Source organism: Nansenia antarctica (assembly GCF_963989245.1).
Source record: "Nansenia antarctica genome assembly, chromosome: 5".
Taxonomy (NCBI): domain Eukaryota; kingdom Metazoa; phylum Chordata; class Actinopteri; order Argentiniformes; family Microstomatidae; genus Nansenia; species Nansenia antarctica.
Window position 1 is genome coordinate 23,636,980 of NC_137690.1, and position 26,770 is coordinate 23,663,749.

The 26,770-nt window shown below is 42.3% G+C and overlaps 1 protein-coding gene across 1 annotated transcript; it reads right to left on the reverse strand.

Moving 5' to 3' along the window:
• Positions 1 to 26,570, reverse strand: sgsm1a (small G protein signaling modulator 1a; the record flags this gene model as incomplete). Its single annotated transcript, XM_080531492.1, has 26 exons — positions 1 to 89; positions 440 to 607; positions 1,098 to 1,194; positions 1,406 to 1,515; positions 2,337 to 2,419; positions 2,701 to 2,825; positions 2,950 to 4,506; positions 6,783 to 6,851; positions 7,188 to 7,370; positions 7,453 to 7,581; positions 8,607 to 8,752; positions 8,981 to 9,045; positions 9,176 to 9,305; positions 10,008 to 10,172; positions 10,312 to 10,441; positions 11,421 to 11,584; positions 11,911 to 11,978; positions 13,379 to 13,503; positions 13,748 to 13,885; positions 14,644 to 14,789; positions 15,002 to 15,069; positions 15,162 to 15,314; positions 15,556 to 15,718; positions 19,802 to 19,877; positions 26,397 to 26,440; positions 26,552 to 26,570. The coding sequence occupies 26 exons, from the start codon at positions 26,568 to 26,570 to the stop codon at positions 1 to 3; spliced, it is 4,410 nt and encodes a 1,469-aa protein (XP_080387618.1).
• Between the last annotated feature and the right edge of the window lie 200 nt (positions 26,571 to 26,770).

The window sequence follows — 26,770 nt, forward strand, 5'->3', positions numbered from 1 at the left end:
TCACTTGTTCTCAATGAGAGTCTGCACCTTGAACACCAGGTCCCTGGCCAGAGTCAGGATCTGCTTAATGTTGTGATGTTCAGCCATTTCTGAGGAGATGAGAGAATATTAAGGTTTTGTCCTGCTGGTGGACCACTGCCAACATCAATGTCTGAGGTTAAGAATTTCTTGGACACGTTATCCTCCTAATTGTATGTATCATTCACTAAACAATTCATTCGCTCAGCAGGAACCCATATTCAAGGTTATTACCCATTCAGAAATGAATAGATAAAATAAATAAAGTAGGGATATTAAAAGACAATTTTAGGTTAAGTATCTTTCTCGGAGCAATTCAATACTTTTTCACATTGAGAATGAACCTGAAATCTACAGTTGGTGCCTAAACTCAGTTCCTTAACTGGTGCTTTGCACAAGCTGCTTCATGGTGGCAGTTTACCATTAAAAAACTTAATGATGTCTGTGAAGTCCATGTTGTTCTCCAGAATGATGTCCCTGTAGATCTCTACAAGTGCCAGGGCAATGAAGAGGACAAAGTGGCCAGAGGAGGCATACTTGGCTGCCCAGATGGTCTCCCAGACTGCAAATACGTCATCATACACCAGCTCTGTGGAAGAAAAAGCACAGGGGAGTAGACATCAGGCCGACAAAGGACTGCAGTTGGTGTGCAGGGCTGTGAAGAGGTGGGGTGGACGTGACATGAACATGAGTCATCAGTCAAGGGAGTAGAATATGGAGGCAAGAATGAGTTTGTTTACAGAGAGGTGTATTGGCCAGGTGGGAAAGGATTAATTGTGAGATAGACAGACTGATATACATTTAGTGTGCCCTCAATTTATTTTCAATTGTGTAACCAATTCATGCAGTGGCAGTGGTGTTTATTCATAAACAACTCCTGAGGGGTCTCTCTCTGAGTGATCTGACTGTCTGCCATATCCTGGATGTGGAAAGGCTCATTAAAAGTATGTCTTGTTAGCCTGCTGTCTCGTTGTTTGACATTTTGTTGACAGGATGTGCTTAGAGAAAACAGAATCTCTCTTCTATTTAATTGCCATTTTCTAGCATGTTGTAAAATCCCCTCAGCTGGATGTCATTACCACGCTTGAAGTCTAGGAGGAACCAACGGTAGCAGAAGTAGAAGTGGGTGTAGTCGCCATTCTGGTGCATGAGCTCAAAGAGCTCTGAGTCCAGGATCTACAGGGGGAAGGGTGAGGAGAGTGAAGGCAGGGAGGAGAGCAGACAGAGAGATAGTGGGGGAGGGGGGGAAGAGGATAAGGAAGAGGGGGGGGAGAAGATAAAGGAGAGGCAAAGAGGTTGGTCGGTGGTAAACACAGTGACGGAAATGTTGTTTTATTGTTGAGAAGCGTGTCATGATTTCTGATTAGTTACAAAGTGCCTCTGTCACCTGGATGAGAGAGCGCATGTTGGCGAAGTGTGTGTCCATGGCTCCTCCATGGGGAAAGTTCTGATTCATCCTCTTCATCAGCTCAGTGAAACAGCTGAAGGCCATAGCCTCTGAGAGAGAGAGAGAGTACTGTTTATTATTCAATACCATTTACCATTCAATACTGAATATTATACTGTTTACTATTCAATACCTTGTATAATATGATATACATTAATCATATGTGACACGGCTTGGTGAAAAGGTCCGCATGCCGGCAATTAAAGATGTGTTTTCTGTTTCTTTTTCATATTACAAAAGTTTAAGTGTTGAAGAGCCCACTCAATATAACAAACAACAGTTTTACCAACACTAAATATTTAGAATTTGTTAATTGGATTTACTGTATCGTCTGGGTTAGTGATACATGGCTTGTAAACAAACTTACGTTTTAGGACGTGTTCAAAAGCAAGGACTGTGTGATAATCTAATTATGTGTAGTTATGTGTGTTTTTTATGCATATTGATGTTCTATCAGCATGTTGTGATGTGCTAAACATGCAGTTAGATGTTCATAGCGATGTACTTTCTTAGCTGCTAGGTAGCGGGATGGTAGCAAACGCGCGTGTTTTTCAGAGAGATTTTCTCCGGTATTTGTTTTGAGGTGTACCAACATTCAAATAAGCATATCTTTCAACTATTTTCAGATTTCAATGTATGACACATCATAAGAAAGCTTACAATCTGCACTTTCATAATCTGCAAAGAACTGAAAAATTACGTTGCCCTAATTAGGGACTTTTTCACCAGACCCTGTCACATATTGTTGTGCTTTGTCTTGTGACATTGTGTAATAAAAAATAATAATACACATTTTATTATTCAATCCAGTCAATAAGAAACATACTATTAATATTAAACTTGTCAGAAGAGAGAAGGATGATTGATTTACCATCATCCAGAATGACCAGGAGAGGAGCCAGCAGGTCACACATGCCCTGCACGTAGCCAATCTCCAGATGCTGCCAGATATAGCTGCAAAGACAACCACCATCACTCTGATTAAATCCATAGTAAACCTTTCTCCATACTCTTTGTACTGATAATACAATGTGACTCATATTCACTCACATTTTCACATCATTCATATCTGCCATATTTACACTGTACAGCTTTACATATTTAAACCTCTCATATCGTTTGCTCCTTTATAGGCTCCTTGACCCATAGGGTCTTGTCATTTCTAGAGCAGGAACGTCTTGACCAAGTCTGTCCATCTGTCAACAAAAGAGGAATGGTGATTGGAAGTGTTTTACCTGCACATGATGTTGCGCAGTTTCTCCAGGTTGGTGGGAGTGAAGTACCAGTAGTTCCTGTCACAACGCTGGACATCCTTCTCGATGCGGTGCAGGTTGAGTGTGTACATGTCTAATAGCTCTTGCTACAACAAAGAGCAAAAACATGTAAGCAAAACTTACTAACAACTGTATAACACACTGTTACATAAATCCAGAACGTATCTTGACTAGAAATGCAAAGAAATATATATATATTAAAGTGCATACAGAATATGTAGTTCCAATAGAGGACACTGGGGAGGGAGCTTCGTTCTTCTCTCCACCGACGGCCAGAGAGTCAAGCTGGGGGAAAAGACTCTCCATCTCAGGCTCCTCAGACATGATGGACTCAGTGTCCTCTGGGCTGGCCTTGCCCTGCTCCTCCTCCAGCCGGAGTTCCAGGTGGGGGATAGAGCCTGTTGTGGGGCCCGAGAAAAGAACCCCAACCCCAGAGCTCTCACACAGGCCCTTCCTGTCCCAGGGGGCCATGGTCACTTTGGCTGTGAGGATCTCCTCCATCTCTATGGCCGAGGGAGACTCGTCCGACTCAATGTTGGCTGGAGCCTCCTCGCTCTGAGTGGTACCAAAGGCTTCCATCACTCTTGACACTCTGCTCTCTGCAAAGGGGGTGGTATGAATCTCTATCTCTGGGGGCTTGGCCTCTAATAGTACTGTCACCTCATCCTTTTTCCCTACTTTGTCCTCTGATTTCTTAGTATCTTCTACTTTTGCATCAACAGTCTCCTCTGGTGTTGACGTCTTATTACTTTTTATCTCCGCTGCCTCCTCTGGTTTCAGTGTGTCATCCTGACTTGTTTCTACTTCTCGCTCAATTTCTGTCTTTTCCATTTTCATGTCTACAGCTTCTTTTTCTTTTGATGTTTCATCACTCTTCACCTCAGCTTTTGTTTTTGGAGTTTGATCAAAATCTAGTTTTAAAGTCTTATCCTCTTTAACGTCTTCAGCCACCACTGAAATCAAAGTCCTATCCTCTTTTGGCTCTGCAGAGTTTGTTTTTAATGTTTCATCCTCCTTTGTTTCTCCTGACTCTGTTTTTGATGTCTCACACTCCTCTGCTTCTACAGCCTTTACCTCCCCTGTATCTGGCTCCCCTTCTAAAGTTTTTGTCTCTCCTGTGGCAGGCTCTTTAGTCTCCAAAAGCACCATTCCTTTGGACATATCTGTTTTTGGATCCACTGTTGCTTCCACAGCTTCCTCTTCTGTTTTAGATAACTCAGTCTCCTCTTCAGGGGTCTTTACCTCGACTGTCTCTGCAGGTGTTTTCAGTGTTTCCCTCTCACCTGAGTCTGTTGACTGGTCCTCCACTGTCTCTATCTTTTTCTCCATCTCCACCTCTGGAACTTCTGTCTTGGCCTCCTCTGTCTCTTTTGTCACTTTAGTTGTTCTCTCCTCCTCTCCTTCTACCCCCTTTTCCAGTGTGTCCTCGCCCTGGAGGTCTTTTCCCTCCTGCAGGGCTGGTGACCTGGACTCTGTGTTATCTACCTCTGCCTCCTGATGGGGTTTGACTTGGCTCTGTGGTGCTGGGGGGTGCTGAAAAGCACTGGTGGTTTTGAGGGTTGTGTCGGGCGCGGCGTTGTCCTCTGTGCTCAGTGAGCGATCTGATAGGCCAGAGGTGACAGAGAAGTTGCGAGAGGAGGGGTGTCCCGAGTCTGGGGAGCCGGTCCCGTTCTGGAGTGCCCCATTGGGGATCTTGGGCACCTGCTTTGCCTCGTCGCTCTTAGGCTCTGTCTCGATCTGATCCACCTCCTCCACGGATTCAAACACCTGAAAGAACAAACCAAAAGGAAGCAAGCTACTCCAGGGGAAGGGGTGGGAGGATATGAAGAACTAGCAGGAGAGAGACTGTGGGGGTGAGGAATATTGACTCAAAAAAGCAAAGGTGATGTAAGACATCATGTAGAAAGAACCACATAAGATTAGAACTCTTAACAGAATAAATAACAGCAGTGATTGTTTTCGAATTTTTCAAACACTGTGCCTGTGTAAGTAATGGGACAGTGAAGCATTTTTTCTTCTTTGGCTCTACAAAAAAAAAAAAAGAAGAAGAATTACACCACTTTGTATGCATAGTTCCCCTTTTCAGGGTACCCAAATGGCACAGATGTATCAAATGTCCAATATAAGCAATTCATGTTTAGTATTTGGTTTGACCATCCTTTGAATGCAACTGCCTGAAATCTGCGACCCATTGATCCCACCAGATGCTGGATATTTTCTCTGGTGATGCTCTGGATGAATCAAAACGTCCTCCAACTAAACAAGGACAAAACAGAGATAATTGTATTCGGTGCACCTAACAAAAGATCGAAAGTCAGTGCAAAACTTGATTCTCTCTATTCAAACTAAAAAACAGGTCAGAAATCTTGGTGTAATTCTAGACTCTGATCTAAACTTCAACAGCCACATAAACTCGATAACTAAATCAGCCTACTATCACCTGAAAAACATAACAAGAATGAGAGTTTTCATGTCCAAGCAAGACCTTGAAAAACGTTGTTTCGAGTAGACTTGATTATTGTAATGGTCTACTAACAGACCTATCTAAAGGAGCTGTTCGTAAATTGCAGCTCATCCAAAATGCTGCTGCTAGGGTCCTAACAAAAACAAAGACATTTGAACACATTACACTAATCCTGAGATCCCTGCACTGGCTAGCAGTCTTTCCGAGAATTGAATAAAAAATCCTCCTAATTACATACAAATCACAAAATGGTCTTGGACCAAAATACATATCAGATCTCCTCCCACCCTATATACCCGCAAGGTCCCTAAGGTCAGCTGAGGCTAATCAGCTAATCATTCCAAGAGTAAAAACAAAACACGGTGCAGCAGCTTTCAGTCACGCTCGGCTGCTGCATGCTCCTGGAACAAACCCCCTGAAGAAATCAAACAGGCCCAACCCCTAAAATATTTAAATCTAAGATAAAAACCTTCATGTTTTGCAGCACATGTATCAACTTCTATCAATGTCTTTTTTCCATTAACTATTTACTTTTTATATTTGCTTTTTTTTTTTATTCATTGTAATTTTTATTTTCTAACTATGCTGCTCTTGCTGTATTTTTAAATAATGTATGTAAAACACTTTGAATTGCCCCTGTTGTATGAAATGTGCTATACAAATAAACTTGCCTTGCCTTGCCTCTGCCAAGCCTGTACTGCAGACATCTTCAGTTGTTTTGAGATCTTTCTGGCTAAAATGTTATCATCAGGAAATTAAAAGCATGTTCAACTGGATTTAAATCTGAATATTGGCTTGGTCAGTCAAGACCTTTCCAGTTTTTGACTCCCTATGGCATTATTTCAGTCATTGTCTTACTGTAGCATCCAATGAATTTGAGGCAATTGCTTGCACTCGAGCTGACGTTGTTTCCGTACACTTCAGAATACATTCTGCTGCTGCTGTAATTTTATTGGACAGATATAGTGAAGACAGACAGGAAAGCAAGGAGAGAGGGCATGGGCCAGATTCAAACCCATGCAGACATGGGCGTATGTGTGCACTGTAGACCGCGGTGCTCGCCCACTGGACCACTCCAGGCCATGACAATCTCTACTTTAACCTCATAGTAAATTTAAAATCCAAACTTCTGCTGTGTAGAACCAAAATAATAAAACATACTTCACTGTCCCATTACTTACACAGTGCACTGTAGATGGCTTCAAATGTGTGAATGGAACATCTAGCCTTCATCCAAACTATTCAATGTGGGAGGCCTATACAAAGTGTCATTACCAACAGTATAATGTTAAACGGCAAAGGAAAAATATAATGTGATAACAAACCAATAATGTATTTTAAAAGTATTCCAAATTAAACAGGCTGTACATAATGTACACATTTCAAGCAGTGATATAGTGGAGGGTAAATAGCATTTACTCACTTTTTTTTCAAATGTGTGGGTTTTAATGTTAGTGTTTACATTCTCTACACTACAGTGTTCAGCATTGACCCACCTTTTATTCTACCACTACCATCCCTAATTGTAAGAGTATGCAGTGTATTAATCACAGTGTGTTATGTAGTGAGGGCGTGGTACCTGGGTGCTGCTGCTAGAGTCACTCTGCAAACGAGCCAGACTCTGTCTGTCTGAACAGCTCTGTGATGACTGGCAAGGTGAGTATCAGACAACCAAGAGGGGAGGGTCACATGGCACAGAGAAAACAAATCACATCCTCATACAATAGATTTCATACGATCATGGACAAAATTGGCAATACATTCTGTATAGTTTTATATCATTGAGGAAATGTAGATTTAGTATCTTTGAAAAGAGGAATTAGCAACTAATCTATCATTACCCATACTCAATCAACACTATTAAAAACCAAGCAACAGCAGACATCCATCTGTGGCATGTGAGCTGGATGAAAATAAAAGGTTAATTTTAGAATCTCACAGGACAGTGACGGCACAGCAGATGGGTATTGTGTCTGAGTGTTACCTCGTTGCTGACAGTGGAGTCACGGTGCATCATCCTCTGGATGGTGCTGTCCACACTAGCTCCAGAGGAACACTTGGCCAACGCTACAGCATGTTGCTCCTTCTCCCGCTGACGCACGATGGCCTCACAGCCCAACCACTCACTCATAGTCTGCTCATAGCATGCCCGAACATGGTCATCCACCTGCACATGGTCAGAGATGTCAGGGGTCAGGGGTTGAGTGGTAACCTCCGTATACAACCAGAATGTTGAGGATGACACAAACCTCTTTCCTATCAGCCTCGGACATTCCAAACTGGTAGTGTCCCAGGAGGAAGGGCCAGACTTCCTTACGCAGTGAGGGATCCACTCCACCATAGTAGACCAAACGCAGCAGCTCCTGCTCCTCATAGGTCTGGAAAGCAAGATAAGGTCATGGTCATCCAGCAGCAACACACATATAGACATTGACATACAGTATATACACAGAAAGGTACACAAATACACTACCACAGAGATCATAATAAAATCCTTCCTATACTTCTGTGCACACCATATACAGATACAGTATGGACACACTCAAACAATCACAAAAACATACACAGTACTATTAAACTTGGACTACTTGGACTTAATTGTGTTTTATCTTTGATGATTTTATCCTTGTATATGTATGTAATTATGTGTGTTTGCTTTTATCAAATAAAATAAACTAATACTAGGGGTAGTGGTGGTCTAGTGGATAGTGAGTTGGACTTGTGATCGGAAGGTTGTGAGTTCAAATCCCGCCTGAAACCACACCACTACTAGTGTGCCCTTGAGTAAGGCACTTATGCCCTCAGTTACTCCAGGGGGAATGTCCCTGTAATTCGTAATTGTAAGTCGCTTTGGATAAAGGCGTCTGCTAAATGGCAAAATTAAAATTAAATTACTAGTAGTACAAATACTAGTAATCTGAATTTGGATAAGGGAAAGACAAAATCAAAAGAGGCTTGATGGCTTTTATAGAGTCATTCTTCACCAGTATTCCCCACTGTGTTAATTAACCTTCAGAATGGCAGGCTGAGGCTAATACTGTAGAATACATCTTAATCTACCAATTTTAGAACTGTGAGATATAATCCATAATCCTACTCAGTGCCCAGATATTTATAACTGTAATATTGTATAAACACAGCTGATTAGAAATGCATGGATTCAACATCGGTTCATTAAACAAATGAATCCCTCCCATAAAAAATGTCTGTTGCTGTTGGCCAAGCATTAGTCACACTGGCATAGGGTTATGTGATGAAGAGTGTGAGCGATGTGATAAGCAGCGGATGAATATGGAAAACTGTGTGTGTGTGTGTTTAGCATTTTGTCAGGGGTATTGGGCTGTCGCTGCAGCAGTGTGGTGACGTTAGTGAGACCCATGGTGACGCTGCTAATCCTGCTTACAGTGCAGTCCTGGAGGTACCTCTGCCACACCTCGGCAGTGAGGCCCCTGAAGGCATCACATGGTGCGTCAGGGGCAACGATGGTGTGGTTGACCAGAGCAGAGAGGTGCGTTCGCACAGTGGACAGGTGACGGCAGTATGCCAGCCCTGGAACACAAACAGAACACCATACAATGGTCCTCCTTAGAGATTTGATGGGTACAGTATTTAATAAGTCCATCAAAGAGTTGACATTTAATTAACAATTTGATGTTATTTAATTAAAGTCTAAAATGAAAATTGAGGCAGCATTAATTTGTGAATAATCTTGGAGGCATTCCTATGAATCATACATTATCTGTACAAAAAATGCATCAGACTGAAGTGTTTACATACAGCCGTAGAAAGCCCGGGAGATGATCTGATACTTCATGTTGTCACACAGCAGCTTCAAAGGGGCCCTGCAGTGGAATATATTGCACAAAAACTAAAACTTTCAGACCATATTTATACCATATTCTGTATGTTATCCATCTCAGAAAGACAACAAAGTGAGCAGGCCTCCTTATCCAAAAAGTACTAGTCTCTGACCTCTCATGGTTGCACCCGTTGGGTGGCCCTCCATCTGAGAAGCTGCCCTGGGAACAGGAAGAGCAGGAGGACTTTCTTGGGGTGGGGTGCCACAAGTTTACCCCCTGATCCATCAAGTCTGGAGGAGTCACTGCACCACACAATAACAACACAGACACACACACACACACACACACACACACACACACACACACACACACACACACACACACACACAGTCGTCAGCACATTGCATGAGGTTAGTGCTAGTGGCTACACAGGCTCAAGCTCTCAAAGCACAGTGAAATTCCTTCTGATGATTTGGATCCTTCTGGAGAGACGACCCTCAAGAACTAATCAGAGCTGAATTACACATATCAATCAATGGTCAATTACTGGATTGGAGTAAGGGTTGCTGTTGCAGGTGCTGTTAGAGTGAGGATCAAGTACATCCACAGGGACATTTGGGCAATCATCAATCTGGGGATGGTGAACAACTGTCTGCATGGTACAGGGGACTCTTTTTATTGTTCTGTAATTCTTTATCTTTTCCCTTTCTTTTTCTAAATAGGTCTATATGAACATTATGCTTATGCCACTACTGTTAACCCCTGTGTACCTAGAGATCAAGCCTTTTTTCCCCAGGGGAGGGACGATGATCCTTCAGCCAGTTGTCCACCTATTGTCTGATAGGGGGTTATTGTAAGGGACTGAGGGTGAGGAGGGGACAGAGCAGGCCATTAAGGGAATCATCCAGAAGCATTGCAGGAGGGAGAGAGAGGGCAGGTTGGCAATTAAAGCGAGGCAAGCGGGAAGACGGACGGGTAGACGAGCTGAGGTGTGACAACATTACAGCTGTTCCCTGTGGGCTTGGGGGGGTTTCCAGGACAGCTGAAGGAGCGCTTAGGGACCACCAGAGTCTGGGCTTTGGAGGGGGGGTGTCCTCTCAGGTAGAGGGAGAAGGAGCGGGACAGGAGAGGAGTGCCCGGGGGAAGGTGGGGAGGGTGGGTTATAGTCACTGTATGAGGGACAATGAGGGACAGTTTTAAAACACTGTGACTGTTGCATGGAGCAGTTAGAAATCAATCTGATAAAGTAACATAGTTGATAGAACACCTGGATATTACCCAGTGCTCTGGAGGGGTGAGGTCCCTTACCAAACTCTGATTGGCTGTTAGGGAAGAGGATGCGGAAGACATAGTCGGTGGCCTCGTCCTCCTCCTTATCTGAGATCGAGTCGATGGATCCCTGAGGACACCTGTTTCTCAGTTTGGGGAAAACCTTCCCCTGTAATGAGAAATGAGATGAGATAGCCTGTAGATACAGTACTGTATAACCATAGAGAAATTGTGACAGGGTCTGGTGAAAAAGTCCTTAAGTAGGGCAATGTCATTTGTCATTTGCAGATTGTAAGCTTTCAAATGATGAAAATAGTTTAAGAAGATATGCTTATTTGAATGTTGGTACACCTCAAACCAAATAGCGGAGAAACGCACTCTGAATTATAACGCACGCAAAAACAGCTGCTAGTAGGCTAGCGCTAAAAAGGAACATCGCTACGAACATCTAACTGTATGTTTAGCACATCACAACATGCTGATAGAACATCAACATTCTAAAAACACACAACTACACACAATTAGATGATCACACATTCAATGCTTTTGTCCTAAAACGTAAGTTTGTTTACAAGCCATGTATCACTTACCCAGTAGCCTATGGCAGTGATACAGTGAATCCAATTCACAAATTATAAGTATTTAGTGATTCTAAAACTGTTGTTACACTTTTGTAATATGCAAGAAAACGGAAAACACGTAAAAAAATACAAATAATAAAGAAGAAGCTTTTTGGTCATTTGTGCGACTTGAGAATTGCTGACATGCAACCCTTTTAACCAGACCGTGTCACAATTAGAGTGAATAGCCTGACGAATCATGAAAGCATAGTGAAGCACAGGGACTCCCATGGGCTTTAGAGGCAGTGAACATTGAAATGTTAATAAGGTCTGACTAAAGAGCCATGAGTGGGTGGTTTGATTATTTATTTTCCCCAGCAGACATGATATACTATTTTCATAATTCTAACTCACACATTCATTCACACAGCTGGATACAGAAACCCAAAGAAGGTTACAGTCAGAAAACCACCACTGTCTTACTGCTGATTTGAACTGAAAAAAGGAATTATGTAAGAGGCCACTCTCTGAGACCACTCATTCACACGGCTGGATTAAAGTGTTGAGTAGTGGTTGAGCTAAACTGACCTTTCCCCTCTGGGACCAGAGTGGAGGATCCAGCTGGCCGTGGGGCAGGAGGCCATTCTCCAGGCAGGAGAGAAACTGGAGCAGATGCCCTCCTCTGGGGAAGCGCAGCGGGGGTCTCTGGATCCCATCCTGGCTCACCAACACCACCGTCCCACCACTGTCCACTGAAGAGGAACACACAGAGGCCATCAATGCATCACAACGCCTTCCAGACAAGAATGCTAGCCTAGCTGAGATAATTCATTAGGAGATCATCTCAATAGTATCATGATATGGGTTCTACAACACCATAACAGTAGCATAATAGCATAACAATAACATGAAATAACAACATAATAACTGCGTTATTATTGATACATTCAAATGTTTCACAGTTGGCACAGTATGATTTTCTGATCATCTATCCTAATGATAATGAATAAGCAAAACTACTATGGTTGTTGTTGTTTATTTCAGTTGCAGACTAAGAGCCTGATACATAAGCACCTACCCTGCTGATGACAGTGCAAATAAACAATCTCTTCCAGACGGATGGTCATAGCGTAGTCCCAGTACACACTAAAGAGATTGAATCAAAACCAGGATTATTGAGACATCGATCAATACTCACATTGTCACAGTGAGGGGAAAATCAACGTCAGGCAAAGGGAATTTGTTTGGTGTGTGTGTGTGTGTTTGTGCGTGTGCGTGTGCATGCTTGTGTATTTGTGAAGACATCTAAATAAAGAATATGTTCCATGGAATGTAGAAATTAGTCAAGTTTGGGTGTAGGATTTTCCATTTTAGGTTGTGGGTGAGCAAGGGAGCATTCTATTTTACAGTGAGAAAGAGGCTAAGAACCAGAAATATGTCTGGTTAGTCTGATGTCAGTGTCCTTATCAAGACAGCAGCTGCTGCCCCTTAGCCTAAAAAAGAACACATCACATTCACCAGTCTGGAGTATATCCCAGGATCGAGAGCCTTGAATCACACACCGACACTGTGCATTATTCATTGACACTAAACCACTATACCACAACTGCAGAGAAACTTACAGACACAGACAGATACTTGTGTTCCTATACACATCTTAGTGTAAATGTGACAGCAGCTGGTGAAAGCGAAACAAGTCGGCAACCAATCAAAATGTTCAGACCTTTATTCTGAAAAATTTAAATAAATTTAAACATTGGTGAAAATCAAAGACACACTCGCTAGTCAAGCCAAAACTGTTGTGCCTCCTAATCTGACACGCCCCCGTGAGCCTCGTTCTGGCGCCCCCTCCCGGCCGGATTGAGTGGGCCGGATCTCTGGCTCTGTTTGCAGCAGGTGTGGGCTATTACCTTTCAGCCCAGCTGTCCCAATCACCACCTGGACAGCCGCCTACTTAACCCTGCTACAGACGGAGATCCAACGCTTGAACATAACTTTCTGTATGGACCCCCTCTGACTACTCTCTTCTGGATTTCCCTCCCTGGCTCGACCCCTGGACTCCCCTCTGGACTACTCTCTCATGGATCACTCTCCCTGGCCCGAAAAGGATCTCGGACTTTGCTCACTAGGGTAGTATCGCAGCACATAATACAACACCCCTGACCTCATACACGCACACACACATAGTATAATTACACACCCCATAACTATCGCCTGCATCACACCTTATGTTTGTTTTTCCACTAGTTAGTGTAGGGCCTATTTCTTTGTGTATATCATCCTTAATAAATCATTGTATATTCTCCTGGCCTCTGTCTCTGTTTCTCTGGGGTTCCACCACATTTGGCTTTTCCAGTTTCAAGGTGTGCATAACAAAAACACTGCAATGCAATGGATTCTGTGAGTAATCCCTACTACTCTACACTAACTAGGTAGTAACGGGGATTACTCATCGGATCTATTGCGTTGCAGTATTTTGCCGACTTGTTCCCGGTTTCACCAGCTGCCGCCACAAATAATGATCATGAGTGAATTGTTCTCCACACCTGTGCTCGTAATCCAGGTCTCCGACTGAGCCATTCATCAGCTGATTGGGCGTCCACTTAAGTGTCATGATCTCAGCTGTCTGGTGGAGAGAAAGGTACCCTGGGATAGCCTCCATGTCATCCCTCTGGAATAACAAGGGAGACATTTGTTTCAGATCAAGGCAAGTGTTTGGAGTTTGTCTTCAACAGTGTCTATCTAGTATCTGTACTAATGAATGATGAAGAAATGGTAGACATCGCTGTGTCTGTTCATCCCTGCTCTATCTTACATATTGGGGTCAGACCTGTGCTTGTACAACATATCTAGGGATGGTCATGATTCATTTATTGGTGGTACACTCATAAAGATGGGAGGAGATGGGTGGATACCGGTTGCACCAGCACGTTGTTCTTGCCAAACAGTAGGGTGGCTCTGTTGTTCTGGTGCAGTGACTCCACATAGTCCCTAGCCGAGGGGGAGGGGGAGGGCCGCTCGTCCATGCTGCTGCTGGAGTGCCTTTTCTGGATCTGGAAACACAAGCAGTGTTTCTACCACATCTCTCATAGAAGCAAGTTTCACACACCACTGGAGCAGATTCCACTTATGCAATAATGGTATTGTTCATCCACCAATGATCATATTCAACTTGTTTATGGTGGTGTACTTTAATGATTAGCCACTCACAGAAAATGTGCATAGCCAGACATGCAATATAATAATGTTACCCATATTACATTGTCATTGAGGCCTCTAGCTCTATGTTTTTATCTACGTTGGCCTCAAATGACTTAACATTTAAAATGGATTCCATTACTTCAAGAAAATGTAACTGGGCACAGAAACCATCTCTATTCTATTTCTGATGACAAAACCCATTATTTTTGCCCTGTGCCTGCCAAAGATACATTGCTGCAATAACTCTCTGCTATAAGCGTAGAATAAGAGTGTTAGACAGTGCAAGATGTCCCTGGCTGCAGGGGTCACTGACAACATAAGAGTAGTGTATTAAAAGTACACTCTCCTCTCCCTCTGGACAGAGTGTGCTTCTTAATGCACAGACCAAAGCAAGTTCCTTCCAAGAGAGGGGAATTGAAATTGGACAGAAATTGGTCACTGAAGGTTAGTCACTGAAATTCTGGCGACATGTGCTGCAGTGTCAGGAAATAAACGACAATTGATAAATATCAGAACAATGCATTCCAGGGGATAATGCTGTATACAGTATGTATGAGTGTCTTTGTGTTGTTGCTAGAGCTGAATCCTCTACCCCTCCCAGCTCACTTACACACAGGGCAGGCCTCTTGGTAGGGGAGTCCTGTCTGCAGTGGCCACTGTGGATGCGGTGTCTCTGCACCAGCTCGTCGGCCGAGGGGTCCGTCCAGAAGTGATCAGCTGTCTTCATCTTTGTGTATTCCAACGCACATGGCCCAACTGTCAGAGAGAGAGTATCAGAGTGACAGAGGCATCGATTAATACAAGTATACACTACAGTCTCTGTGATATTATGCTATAGTTTTTTTGTTCTTTTGTTATGGAACAAGGATCTCTCATGACAAGCAATGTCTATAATCCTGAAAGTATAATGCTACTAATAACAAATTACATTCAAAAATATGAATGAGAAAAATAGAACTAATTATTACCTAACAAAGAGGCCAGGATAGGTCCATCCACAAGATCCATCAGAATGGCCTCTTTCTCATAGAACTTACTACAACATAAAGAAGGGATGACGGTGAGGATTTCTGGATTTCCTAGTTCTGCCTTTCACAGGTAACAGTGTCATTGTACCAAATGATTTACCTGCTATTCTCTACCAAGTAGAGCACAATCTTGTCCAGCACCTTCTCAATGAGGGCTGTGCGGATCCATAAGTGTTTGATGACCTGTTGGCCGAGGCTGGGCAGCCTGGGTAGCCTTCTCAAGCTGTCTTGGTTGGGCAGGCTTTGGTTCCGTCTGAAACAAAGGAAGGAGGGAGGAGGCAATATGATTAGTTTGGTAAATCATAACAATAAGGTAGTGTGTTGTTCAAACATTGGAATGTTTTTTTTTTTTTTCAACAGCTATGGTATGTGCTGTGGTGTATGCTGTTGTCTCTGTCTGTGCTGTGCTGAGATCTGTGTGTGCGTGTGTGTGTGTGTGTGTGTGTGTGTGTGTGTGTGTGTGTGTGTGTGTGTAGAAAAGGTTGCTCTCTCACTTGCTCTCGATGACCTGCTCCAGCTCCTGAGCCTTCCTGCACAGCTCCTCTGCTGGGGCGAAGCTCTTCCCCACCTTCATAAAGAGCGCCGCTATCTTGTTGCTACGCAGGAAGCCTGCCGCTCGTCGCTTAAGCCCGTGGAGAACACACGCCTCTACCGCAGCTGAGTGACCAAACACACAGACACACAGGCACAGACACAGACACATGCACACATGTACACACAAACAAACACACACACATTTTAATTTTATGATGAATGCACACAAACACAGTGCGAATGGTTCAGTACAGTATTGCTAAGTACAGTATTGTACTTAGTGTCAGTCAGTATTATTATGAACCATAATTGTTAACCTCTTCAGACAAGCTTTGCGGCTTGAGGCTGTACTGAAAATTGGCTGAAATAATTAATTTTCAGCAGGTTATCCTTAAACATAATTATCTTTGTCTAAGCCAAAAACGTATCCAGTAAATGGAAGTGCTTCCACATTCACACACACACACACACACACACACACACACACACACACGCACGTTACACATGCAGGCACACATGCACACACACACACACACATACACACACACACACACACACACACACACAGTTTGTTCAAGAGGAACAAAGCGGTGAACAAATGATACACACCTGCAGACACATACACAGTACAGAATACAAACACAGACACAGATCTTCCTATAAGGCCTACGTGGCAGCGCCCTGAGCTGTGTTGACATTTGAGCTCTCTCTCTCAGGACTAAGCCTGTAGCTCTGCTCGCATGGGGTCAGGAAGGCTGTAGTTGTCATGGTAACCCATGCTGATGGAGCACTCCAGCTCTGTGAGACAGCAGTGAAAGGAGGGGCTGTGATTCATCGTCTCCCTCTCTCCTCTCTCTAGCACTGTCTCTCATTCTCTCTCTCTGTCTGTCTGTCCCTCACTCTATCCCTGTAGTGTCTCGCACATCTCTCTGTCCCCCTATCTTTCTGTCTTTGCCACTACCTCCCTACAACTCGTTTTCACAGTAAACACACATTTGAATTACTGTATCTACAGCACTATTATAACAAACTAATAAAATGACTATACTATAACAATAACTGCTCTCAATACAATAATGTGTCATTATCAGTTACAGTAATATTAGCTACTGTTGTTGACAGCAGTCTACTTCACTTAAAAATAGAGTTAGAGTATGAAAATAAATACTAGCAAAAAGTATTTCTTGCAGTTCTTTTATTGCTAACCCTGTATTTGAGTAGTTTTGGAATAATGTTTGAGTAGTGTTCTCTATAATATGCTGTTACAGTGTCTATTCCTCTCTATCTCACGTCATGCCTTTCTCTTCATCACTGTGTTCCGCTCTTTGTTTTTCTTCTTATTATTATGGGAGCAAGAATAATAACATCATCACAAGCCTCAATAGCAAGAAAGTCTCAAGCTAATGTATAGCTCAGGCAGTTTGCAGCTTTTCCCTCTTCCATCCTTCAGTATTTCCAGCTATCGGAGTACACTTGAACATCAATATAACTTAATCTTATAAAACTGAGGTAAACATCTCAAACCAATATCCACATCTTCAGATATTTTGGTTTCATATATAACGCTGAAGCATTGTATCTAAAGCAATATGGACAGCATCAAACCAAACCTGTGGTTAAATCTGTCACATATAGGAAATGAGTGTGTGTGGAGCCCAGTCCTCTGTCCAAGCAGGCACTCCTATTAAAAAGGTAATCACTGCTACTGGAGTAATGACCTCTAATCACTCCGTATCTGTGGCAACTGAGCACATTAAGAGACTGTGTGTCTGTGTTGCCCCTGACCAGGAGCTGAGTGCCTTGCTCACAGGGGATCTCACAATATGACATCAACAAGGTCTATATATGGCCAGCACACTAATGCTCATGGATTCTTCAATGTGCCCAATTAACAACACTTACAGACAGAAACATCTTTAATGTGATGTGACACTATCAAATTGGTCCTAACCATAAAAATAAATGTAACTATGACCATCGATCACAACAAGGTGGAAGGGAAATGACTCTTTTGGTTGGAGGAAGTGAAAGGGCAAGCAACAAAGCTTGACATTTTCCACAGAGCCAGCCTTGGTGACTTGTAAATGTGACCATGATGATAGGGGCTAATTACTCCCCGGTCCTGCCTCAGCAAGTGCTCTCCTCCGCCTCATCTTACCCCGTCCATCTTGTGAGTCTTTGTGTGACAGTTGAGAGTAAAGCCTGGGAGACCTGAGCAGCACATGTAGGAGTGAGAGACACCGACAATAGAGAGCCCAGGGGGAGCTAGCTAACAACAACCACCACAGCATGTGTGTGAGAGAGGAGAGGTTCTTATAGGGATGTTACCAGACTGTTCTCCTGTTGTAGTAGGATGGGAGAGCCTTATTGGAGAGCTTTTAGACTGATCACACAATTTGCTAGCAGCTGTTAAAACCTCACACGCCCAGGCTGTACAGAAGGCACTAGTGATGACTATATAACAAGCCTGCAGTACTGACAATGTGAGAGTCTTTGCTAAAATATGGGCTTACAAAACATAGAACATGCATGGATACAATTAGCTATAACACAACTGCTTATAACTTGGACTACTGCTTCAAATCCAATTCCATACCTCTAAAGAGGTACACATTGAAGTTGTCACATTGAAGCAGTATTCAATTCAGTGTCCTCTAACATAAAATGAAACTGAAAACACGAAAAGAGATGGGAGACAGTGTGGCTGAACTGATGACTGTGAGCGGAGTGGCAGAGCTCTTTGTACGCTGTGATGGAGTCAGTCCCTCCATGCCGTAAAAGGGTAATGGTCTGTGAAAAGCCTGCTCTATGTGTGACTCGACTCTGATGTGTCAGTCCATTAGAATCATTGGGTTTATTTCACCTGTGTGACGTGTGTGTGTGTGTGTGTGTGTGTGTGTGTGTGTGTGTGTGTGCCTACGAGGTGCTGGACAGGAATGTGTTGGCTCATCATCATCCTAAAAGGACATCATATATGTGAGAAAGCATCCGAGCAAAATAATGTATACGAAAAAGAGGTCATGATGTACAGTAGATAGTGTTAAATCCCTAATGTTCTGACACACATCCACTGTGTGATCAAAGTGTGACATGCAGACTTTTATCTACCACTCTCTCTTCTCTTATCTGCTGCTAAAATATCTTGCACATTAGTATACAGTACACATTAGTATTATAGCAGTGAGGCACCATGACTACTACATCATCCACCCTCATGTCTTAGTCGGTCTGTGTACGTGTGAATTGTTTCTTTCACACCTATATACAGTATACAGCAGTCATTAGCACCAAGTAATTCCCCTTACTTTCACCATACTGTACCTTTCCTACAGATACATAAAGAGATTTTACTTTAACTGACGGACTTTGGACTTTGCTTTGACTGTTTTAGATTGAGGCTTAAATGTTTTTCTTCTTCATCAGGCTATAATTAAACTATTTTCTAAATAATGTTGATAGTGGTACACTGGTATAATGTTCTTTGTATTTTAGCATAAAAGTGTTACTGATTAGGGAAATGGGGTTTTAGGTAATCAATGTCTCAATCCACACTTATTTGAAGGGTTTCACACACACACACACACACACACACACACACACACACACACACAGCTGGTGTTTTCAGCTCTCCATATTGCACACACAAACTAAGGGCAGTAATCTCACATACCGGTACATAAAAACAGACAAATACTGGTGACTCATGCAGGCACACACACACACACACACACACACACACACACACACACACACACACACACACACACACACACACACACAAGATTGAAGACTCCCAGACAGTTTCTGATAAATCTGTCTTTAGGGTCCATATGCAACAGTGAGTCCATCTGAGAAGTGTGATCACCTACAGGTATGTGGGAAGTTCCTCTCACACCGTGCTTCATAAAACACCAGTTGGAGGCAAGCAAAAAACATGGCTTTGGATGATGAAGATAATACTGAGCTTGGTCTTCAGACAACACATTAAAGGCGATTTGGGTATTTGGAAGGGAAAATACATTGACTCTCTCGGTTTTAATTGCCCAACCGAAACAATCAGGATCAGGACATTTTTCAGAGACCAATTCAACCAGACAGATTCATTTCCACCAGGAGGAAATATAATAGTGACAATCGGTTGGAGTTTATTTCCATTGTTGAGGCTAGATGATTAATGAGGAGCTTGTCCCGACATCTAATACTCACCACAGAATGAGACAATGTGGCTGCTGTCTTCATGAACAAATTTCCTGGTGACAGCTTCTTCCATGATCTGCTTCACCTGAGGAAAACACAGGGAGAGACACAGACCTCCTCAATAATGATCACGGGTCCATGGCAACGATGAGGAACATAGAATTATTAAGGTCTAATAGTATACTATATTTATATTTATATGTATTGATTATATTCATATTAGAATTATGTTCTTGGTCCTGATGAGGGAATATGAAGCATCATCAGATGTTCTAGAGTTGAGCTAGAGAAATCAAAAGACAGGGTTAAAGACAGAGGGAGAAGGGGAGGAGGGGAGGAAGAGGGAACTGAGTAGTTCCATGGATGAGTCACTGACTCGTATCTAGCAGTTCTCAGCTGGATAGAGCTGAGGAGGTTTGTAGATGGGCGGGGAGTCTGGGGTCTGTGCCCGCTCCCCTGGGTCTCTCACTGGGTTTACAATCTCCTGAGCTGTGAATGGAGTGTCACAGGCTTTTCATGTCTCATCAAAGCTAGCGCTATCACTCAACTGGCAATTCATTCAGTGACGTCAAAACTTGCAGAGATCCCACTCATGCGCACACACAACCTGGGAAAAACAAGCAGGAGGTGGTCAAAGCACACAACGTGTACTGCCTGGGTAAGACTCATTTGAAACTATTGACAGAGTGGTTTCCCATGGCCTTTGCTATCGTGACCACAGGCTGTGCTCACAGAGACCGCATCAGAGCTGCAGTCAAGATGACTGCCATCCATGGTAACTAAAGGGAAGGGATATCTCCTAGCATAGGCATCGCTCTGCTCTGCATCTGGGAAATCAGCCTCCGGATAGAGCAGCAGAGATAGCTGTAATTTCCTGTTGTAATGAGGACAGATTATACTGCTGCATAGATGTTGATTCCTACAGAGAAGCCAATATTTGGGGAGGCTGACTACTGCAGCCTTGATTTCAAAGTGGGTGCCTTGATTTCAAAGTGGGTGCCTTGATTTCAATGCATGAGTCTTGATTTCAATGCGTGAGTCTTGATACATCTTTTCAGCTGCATTTGTTTTGACAGAGCGAAGCGAAAAAAGATCACACAGTATCTGTCGTTCCTGTTTGGTAATAGAATATGTTGTGGAGAAGATTACCATGAACTTACACAATGCCAGAGGTGATACAGTAACTTATCTAAGCATGTTGTTTCATCAGTAAGAAAACTCCCTCAATGTCTGTTCGCACAGTAATAAGGTGTGATGCAAAATTAATTTATCATGGTGGATGACAGCCTCATCAACACAATTGTTGAAAACGTTGATAACCATACAGCACACTACTGATCAATATATCAAGATACATTTATATTTATTTAATAAGATAAAATTGCTTCTCCATTAGGCCCCTCTCTTTCTCTCTCTCACTCACTCACTCACTCACTCTCACACGCACACACACACACACACACACACACACACACACACACACACACACACACACACACACACACACACACAGACACACAGACCTTTACATGCTTGAAGACATTTCTCCAGTTCATCTTCATAGGTGACAGCATTATCGGTTTAGAATAATTTATCGTTGCAATGTGCAGAACAGATAAAGATGAATACAGCTGGTGTTTTCAGCTCTCCATATTGCACACACAAACTAAGGGCAGTAATCTCACATACATAAAAACAGACAAATACTGGTGACTCATGCAGGTTCTTGGAAGGCGAGAAGTGAACAGTGATTCCATCATTTGAAATAAAACAACGTTTTTTCTCCATAAGGGTATTGGTGAAGAAAACAACAATAGAGGAAAAAGCTGATTCCTCGGATAAACCTCTCACGGTGCAGGGCAACTAACTCCCCAAAAAACAAGATATGTCAGCTAGCTTGCTTCGTGTAGAATAACGGAGGATGAGATAAATAATTATAATTGGGACACACACACACACACACGCACACACACACACACACACACACACACACACACACACACACACACACACACACACACACACACACACTACAATTAATTCAATCTTAATGCTAAACACAGTGCATTGATTGGTTGGTTGGTGGGTTAAGTGGATTTGCCAATTGGAGGTCACAGTACTCCTCTCCAACCTTATTGGCTCTATTCCCCCATCATTCAGAGTGAATCCAGTCATCTGAGAATCTAACTGGCAAGATGCCTAACCAGATGACCTGCTGGTTTCTATGGAGACAGCACGTGTCATTCCGTGTATCATATCAGTCACTGGCTATTTCTCTGAGAGAAACCACGTCAACAAGGAACATTCATCAATGAGCAACAGCAGAATGACTCTTACGTATGATGATTGGTACATTTATTTTCATCAGCAAACAATCATAGTTAGGTGAGAGATATTATGGGCCAGTGTTTGCTAGTATATTGTAGTGATTGGCTACAGCCACTACATGTTAGGTTATTATGTACTCCCTTTTAAGAGATATATTCTGGAACCCAAAAAGTGCAACCTATGAGCACTACATTTCTCTGGTATGGCTTTGTCAGGTAAGAACAAAATATAAATGGTGCCCTCCATGAGCAGGACTCATTTGACAGCTACAGTTAGCAGTTGCCTAAAGGATAATACCTCCATGCTGAAACAATTGGGATTAAGATGTGTGAATCTTAACTGTTACACTATTTAAGGCTGTTGTAATTTGGATAAAGCTTATCCACTCTCTTAAGTATCATTCTACACCTATGCTGTCACAGTGAGGCCTCATCAAACCACTACAGCCTGAGAGAGATTCGGTAGAGTGATTTGGGATTTTAGTGTAGTGTATTCCAATTAAATCCTGCGCCATCCATATCAAAGCTAATAGATTAAAAAAAGCTTGTTCCATTCCACATACAATTTCTATGGTCACTGCTCAAGTAAATCCTCAATGGTATTGCTGTTGTAATGGATATGTTTAATAATAAGATATAATGTTTGTGGGAGATGTTTCAGCCATGAATTTCCTTGGATGCATTTCAACAGGACATGAATAGCATATTTTGATTGCCACAAAAACACCTGTTGAAATTTACAGATTTTGTATTACCGGTACTGACATTTTGTTTTATGTGGGTGGCAACATACATGGATAAAATCTGTCTGTCATCTGTTGACAGTCCTGGTCTTTATGCAGAGTAAATAACTGTCAGTCACAAAACAAGTGCTTTTGGTTGCAATACAAGCTTTGGGTGGCCAAATATTTATTCTCTGACAGGACTATTCATTCATAGTTTATTCATAACAAAGCTTCATTATGCATCTCAAATATGTTCCCATGACGCCACAGGTACCACGGTAATTTTTTATCACTGACAACAGAGGCTTTCCTCCCATCTGGGCATCTGGGCATCTGTGACAATAATTGTATTCATGTTTTTTTTTTATTCATGTGTGATTTGAGATCAGAGAGAAAACTCTATTAAGCTGGGAGGCAACTAGAGACCTCCATGAAACAGGCTGATTATCAAGCTTCAGATGAGGCCTGAAATCCTCTCCTCACAATGCAGATAGGCTACAAAAAAGTGACTGATAGAGAAAAGTAAATGAAAGGTGAACTGTTGGCTGTTACCCTCTGTGCCCTGTGCCTTTATGAGTGTGTGTGTGTCTCTCTCCTTGTGTAAACACAGGTGTGTATGTGTGTACTGTGTATGTGTAGGAGAGGGAGGGAGGGGGGTTATAGAGAGTCAGACAGAGAGAGAGAGAGAGAGAGAAAGAGAGAGAGAGAGAGAGAGAGAGAGAGAGAGAGAGAGAGAGAGAGAAAGAAAGAGAGAGAGAGAGAGAGAGAGAGAGAGAGAGAGAGAGTGAGAGAGATATCAAGACTAAGGCGGAGGTAGTATGAGGGACTGCATCAAAATCACAAATGCTGTATTAAAAATACATGTTTGTACCAATCCTATGCTCCCTACTCTGTAGTCGTAACTTGTACATGGTGAATTCATGAGCATGCTTCTCTCACTCATCACCAAGAGCATAGTTCTGGCCCAAACTCAGGTAGGCATTAGCCAGAGTGGCACATGCCAGTTGGAGAGGGAGAAACTGAGCATCAACGACAAGAACCTCCAAACAGTAACCAAGTTAAATCATGACGAAAAAGACGAATAGATGCAGAAAACCTTGAAATTATGAACTACTTACTATAATTGGGAAAATGGCAAAAAAGGAAAAAAGTATATACTGTATACAGTAGATGAATGAGTTACAACAAACCATTTGAGCCCATGCCAGGATCCACAACCAGTTTGAGAAATGATGAGGGGTGGAGAGAACCCTTTGCTAAAAGCCATCAATCATTGGTAATCATCCGTGAACATGGAGAATAGAGGACACACCAGAATTAATACGAACAGAGTAGGTTGTAACATGGCCAAATAGAATTGAGCATATTACACACACACATACGCTCTACATAGGTGCATACTCTATAGCTACAATTATAGCTCAACAATTGTTTTAATTGACTACATGAAATGTAGTCCAGCCATTGGTATTAACTCAATAAAACTACACAACTAAAGAAATTGGAATACCATTAATGTGCAATACAGTGGAATAATTGAACACTCTAACTGAAATGCATTTAATACTTGGTGGAGAAGCCGTTGTTTCCAATGACAGCTTCAAGATGCTGTACGAAAAAAACGAATCTCACAGTGATCAGGTGGTATTTTGGGCCATTCTTAAACACAGACAGTCTTTAAATCTTGAAGATTCCAGGGGAGCCACTGGTGAATATTGATCTACAGTTCCTTCCAAAAATGTTCTATTGGATTTAAGCCTGGTGATTGACTAGGCCAGTCCACCGCCTTTATTTTCTACCCTCATCATCCTGGTGGATGGTAACGTATACCCACTAGGAAAGGCCAAGGATTTCCACTTAAAAATGTGTGAGGATACGTAAGGGCGTTTTGTGACAGAACTTTCACTTTCATTCATAAAATTCACCCCGTCTGTGTTACGAAGCACTTGAATTTTGGACCATTGGGACTGACTATACTAGCGTCATATACCATCAACGGGGGGAGATGCGACATGAAATATGTCAAAATGCAGCACTATCATGCACAGATCAGCCTTATAACATGTAATGTTAGATATACTGTATATATATAACGTTAGACAGGGAGCGCAGATTTATTTTTATGGCGTTCTGAAATTAACGATATGAGGCTGGGAGGGAAAAATCACAGTATACCCACTAGAAAAAACTAGACTACACCACTGCATATAACACATATAATAGCTCATGGAGCTTATAACTCAAGATCTGCCACTCATTCATACATTCACCATTCACAATACAAAAATGTTTCCTTTAACATGCTCCACTACAAAAGCTTCCTGCAGTGAATCTTATCACCCTGGCTTTTCAGAAAAGGCGTGTGCTTTTTTCCACAATGCTTATTATCCAATGCCTACAGGGCAATAAAATCACTGGCACGGTTGTTCTATGTGCCACTGTGAGAGCTAAAGTGTGCAGCCTTAGAACAGGACAGACTGCGCTGGTGGTCCCTCTCTGCTTCACTGCAGTTTATTTAAGATCACCTACATAAACACTGAGAGCTGAGGGGGGCTTGGTCTGTGAATCTTCCTGGGTCTCAGGAGGATGGCCAAGGCAGTTTCAATGACAGGGTGGGTCTGGGCTCTACTGATAAGCTTTACCACAGGCCTCTATGAAGACTAGAGGAAAGCAACAGGAGCTGAAATGTCTCTTTCACACAGACTCCGGTTGTATTCCTTTGTTAGTGTGACATGACATAAGGTCATGTTGCTTTTTATGAGACCTTTAAAAGGTCTGCCAAGAACACAATGAAAAAGAAACAGATTTCTCCATTACTGATTGACCACACCGAGTAAGGGACAGCTCACTAATCTGAGAAGCAGATGAAAAAGGAAATAATGATCATGAGAGAGCTACCTCAGCTTCCACTTGCAAACTCAGAATACAGAAAAATGTGTTATTAGTTATTTGTTCTAAAAAAAAAATATTAGAATGTTTCACTCATTAGATCAAGTCATTGGTTAAATAACAACAGACAATGTCTTCCTTCCATTTCAGTCTACATGACAAACAAATGAAAATCATTAGAACCTGTGCCAGTCTGGTTAGACTTGTGATGGAGGCTCTGTCACCCTTCTGTCATCCCATGAATATTACAGGTGTAATCTATTCTACAAAACCAAACCCCAATCAAACATAATAAGCCCTAAATGCTTCTGAGAACAGCCATGGGTCTAGCTCCAAACAGATTGAACATCTTGTCAGGCTAACTATTTTTTACTTTGAATAGCCTCTTTGAATAATGGGGAAACTGTTATTGTAACCTGATGGATATCAAATCTTAGCATATTATTATACAGTGTGTAATGTAATCAGTTCTCACGAAAAGACAATGATAGGTTAGCTATAGCCTAGTAATTGACAGAGTCAAAACAATCATGACCATTTTTCGGAAACAGGACAATTTCCCCCCTGTCTGTCGGAGGTTTACGCATATATATATAATAATAATAATAGCCTGCTATGTTTGTTTTTCCCATTCGATCATAATGTTCATCTGAAAACACCCACCTCCTTCTTGACGGTGCGCAGAAGTCTCTGGCGCGTATCTGCTTCTAAAACATAAGGAAAAATCGTGTCATGTCGTTCATTCACGTTATATGTAATATGTTCTACAAACATTGGTTATTTCATTTGATTATGTTTACAGACTGGTTTTCTCTCACCTCCCATTGCTGTTGCCATGGAGTCGGTGTGGGTCCTTTCCACTCCCATCAACTGAAGGTGAATGTGGTGCCTCGGAGACACCGCGGCTCAACCTCATTGACGCACACGCCTCTTAAAGCTACAGCAATTCGTGACGTTAGAATTATAAGGTTCTATCTCCATTTTTGTCAAAATTGAGTTTTTTTACATAATCTGATCCATTAGGTGTTTATTAATGC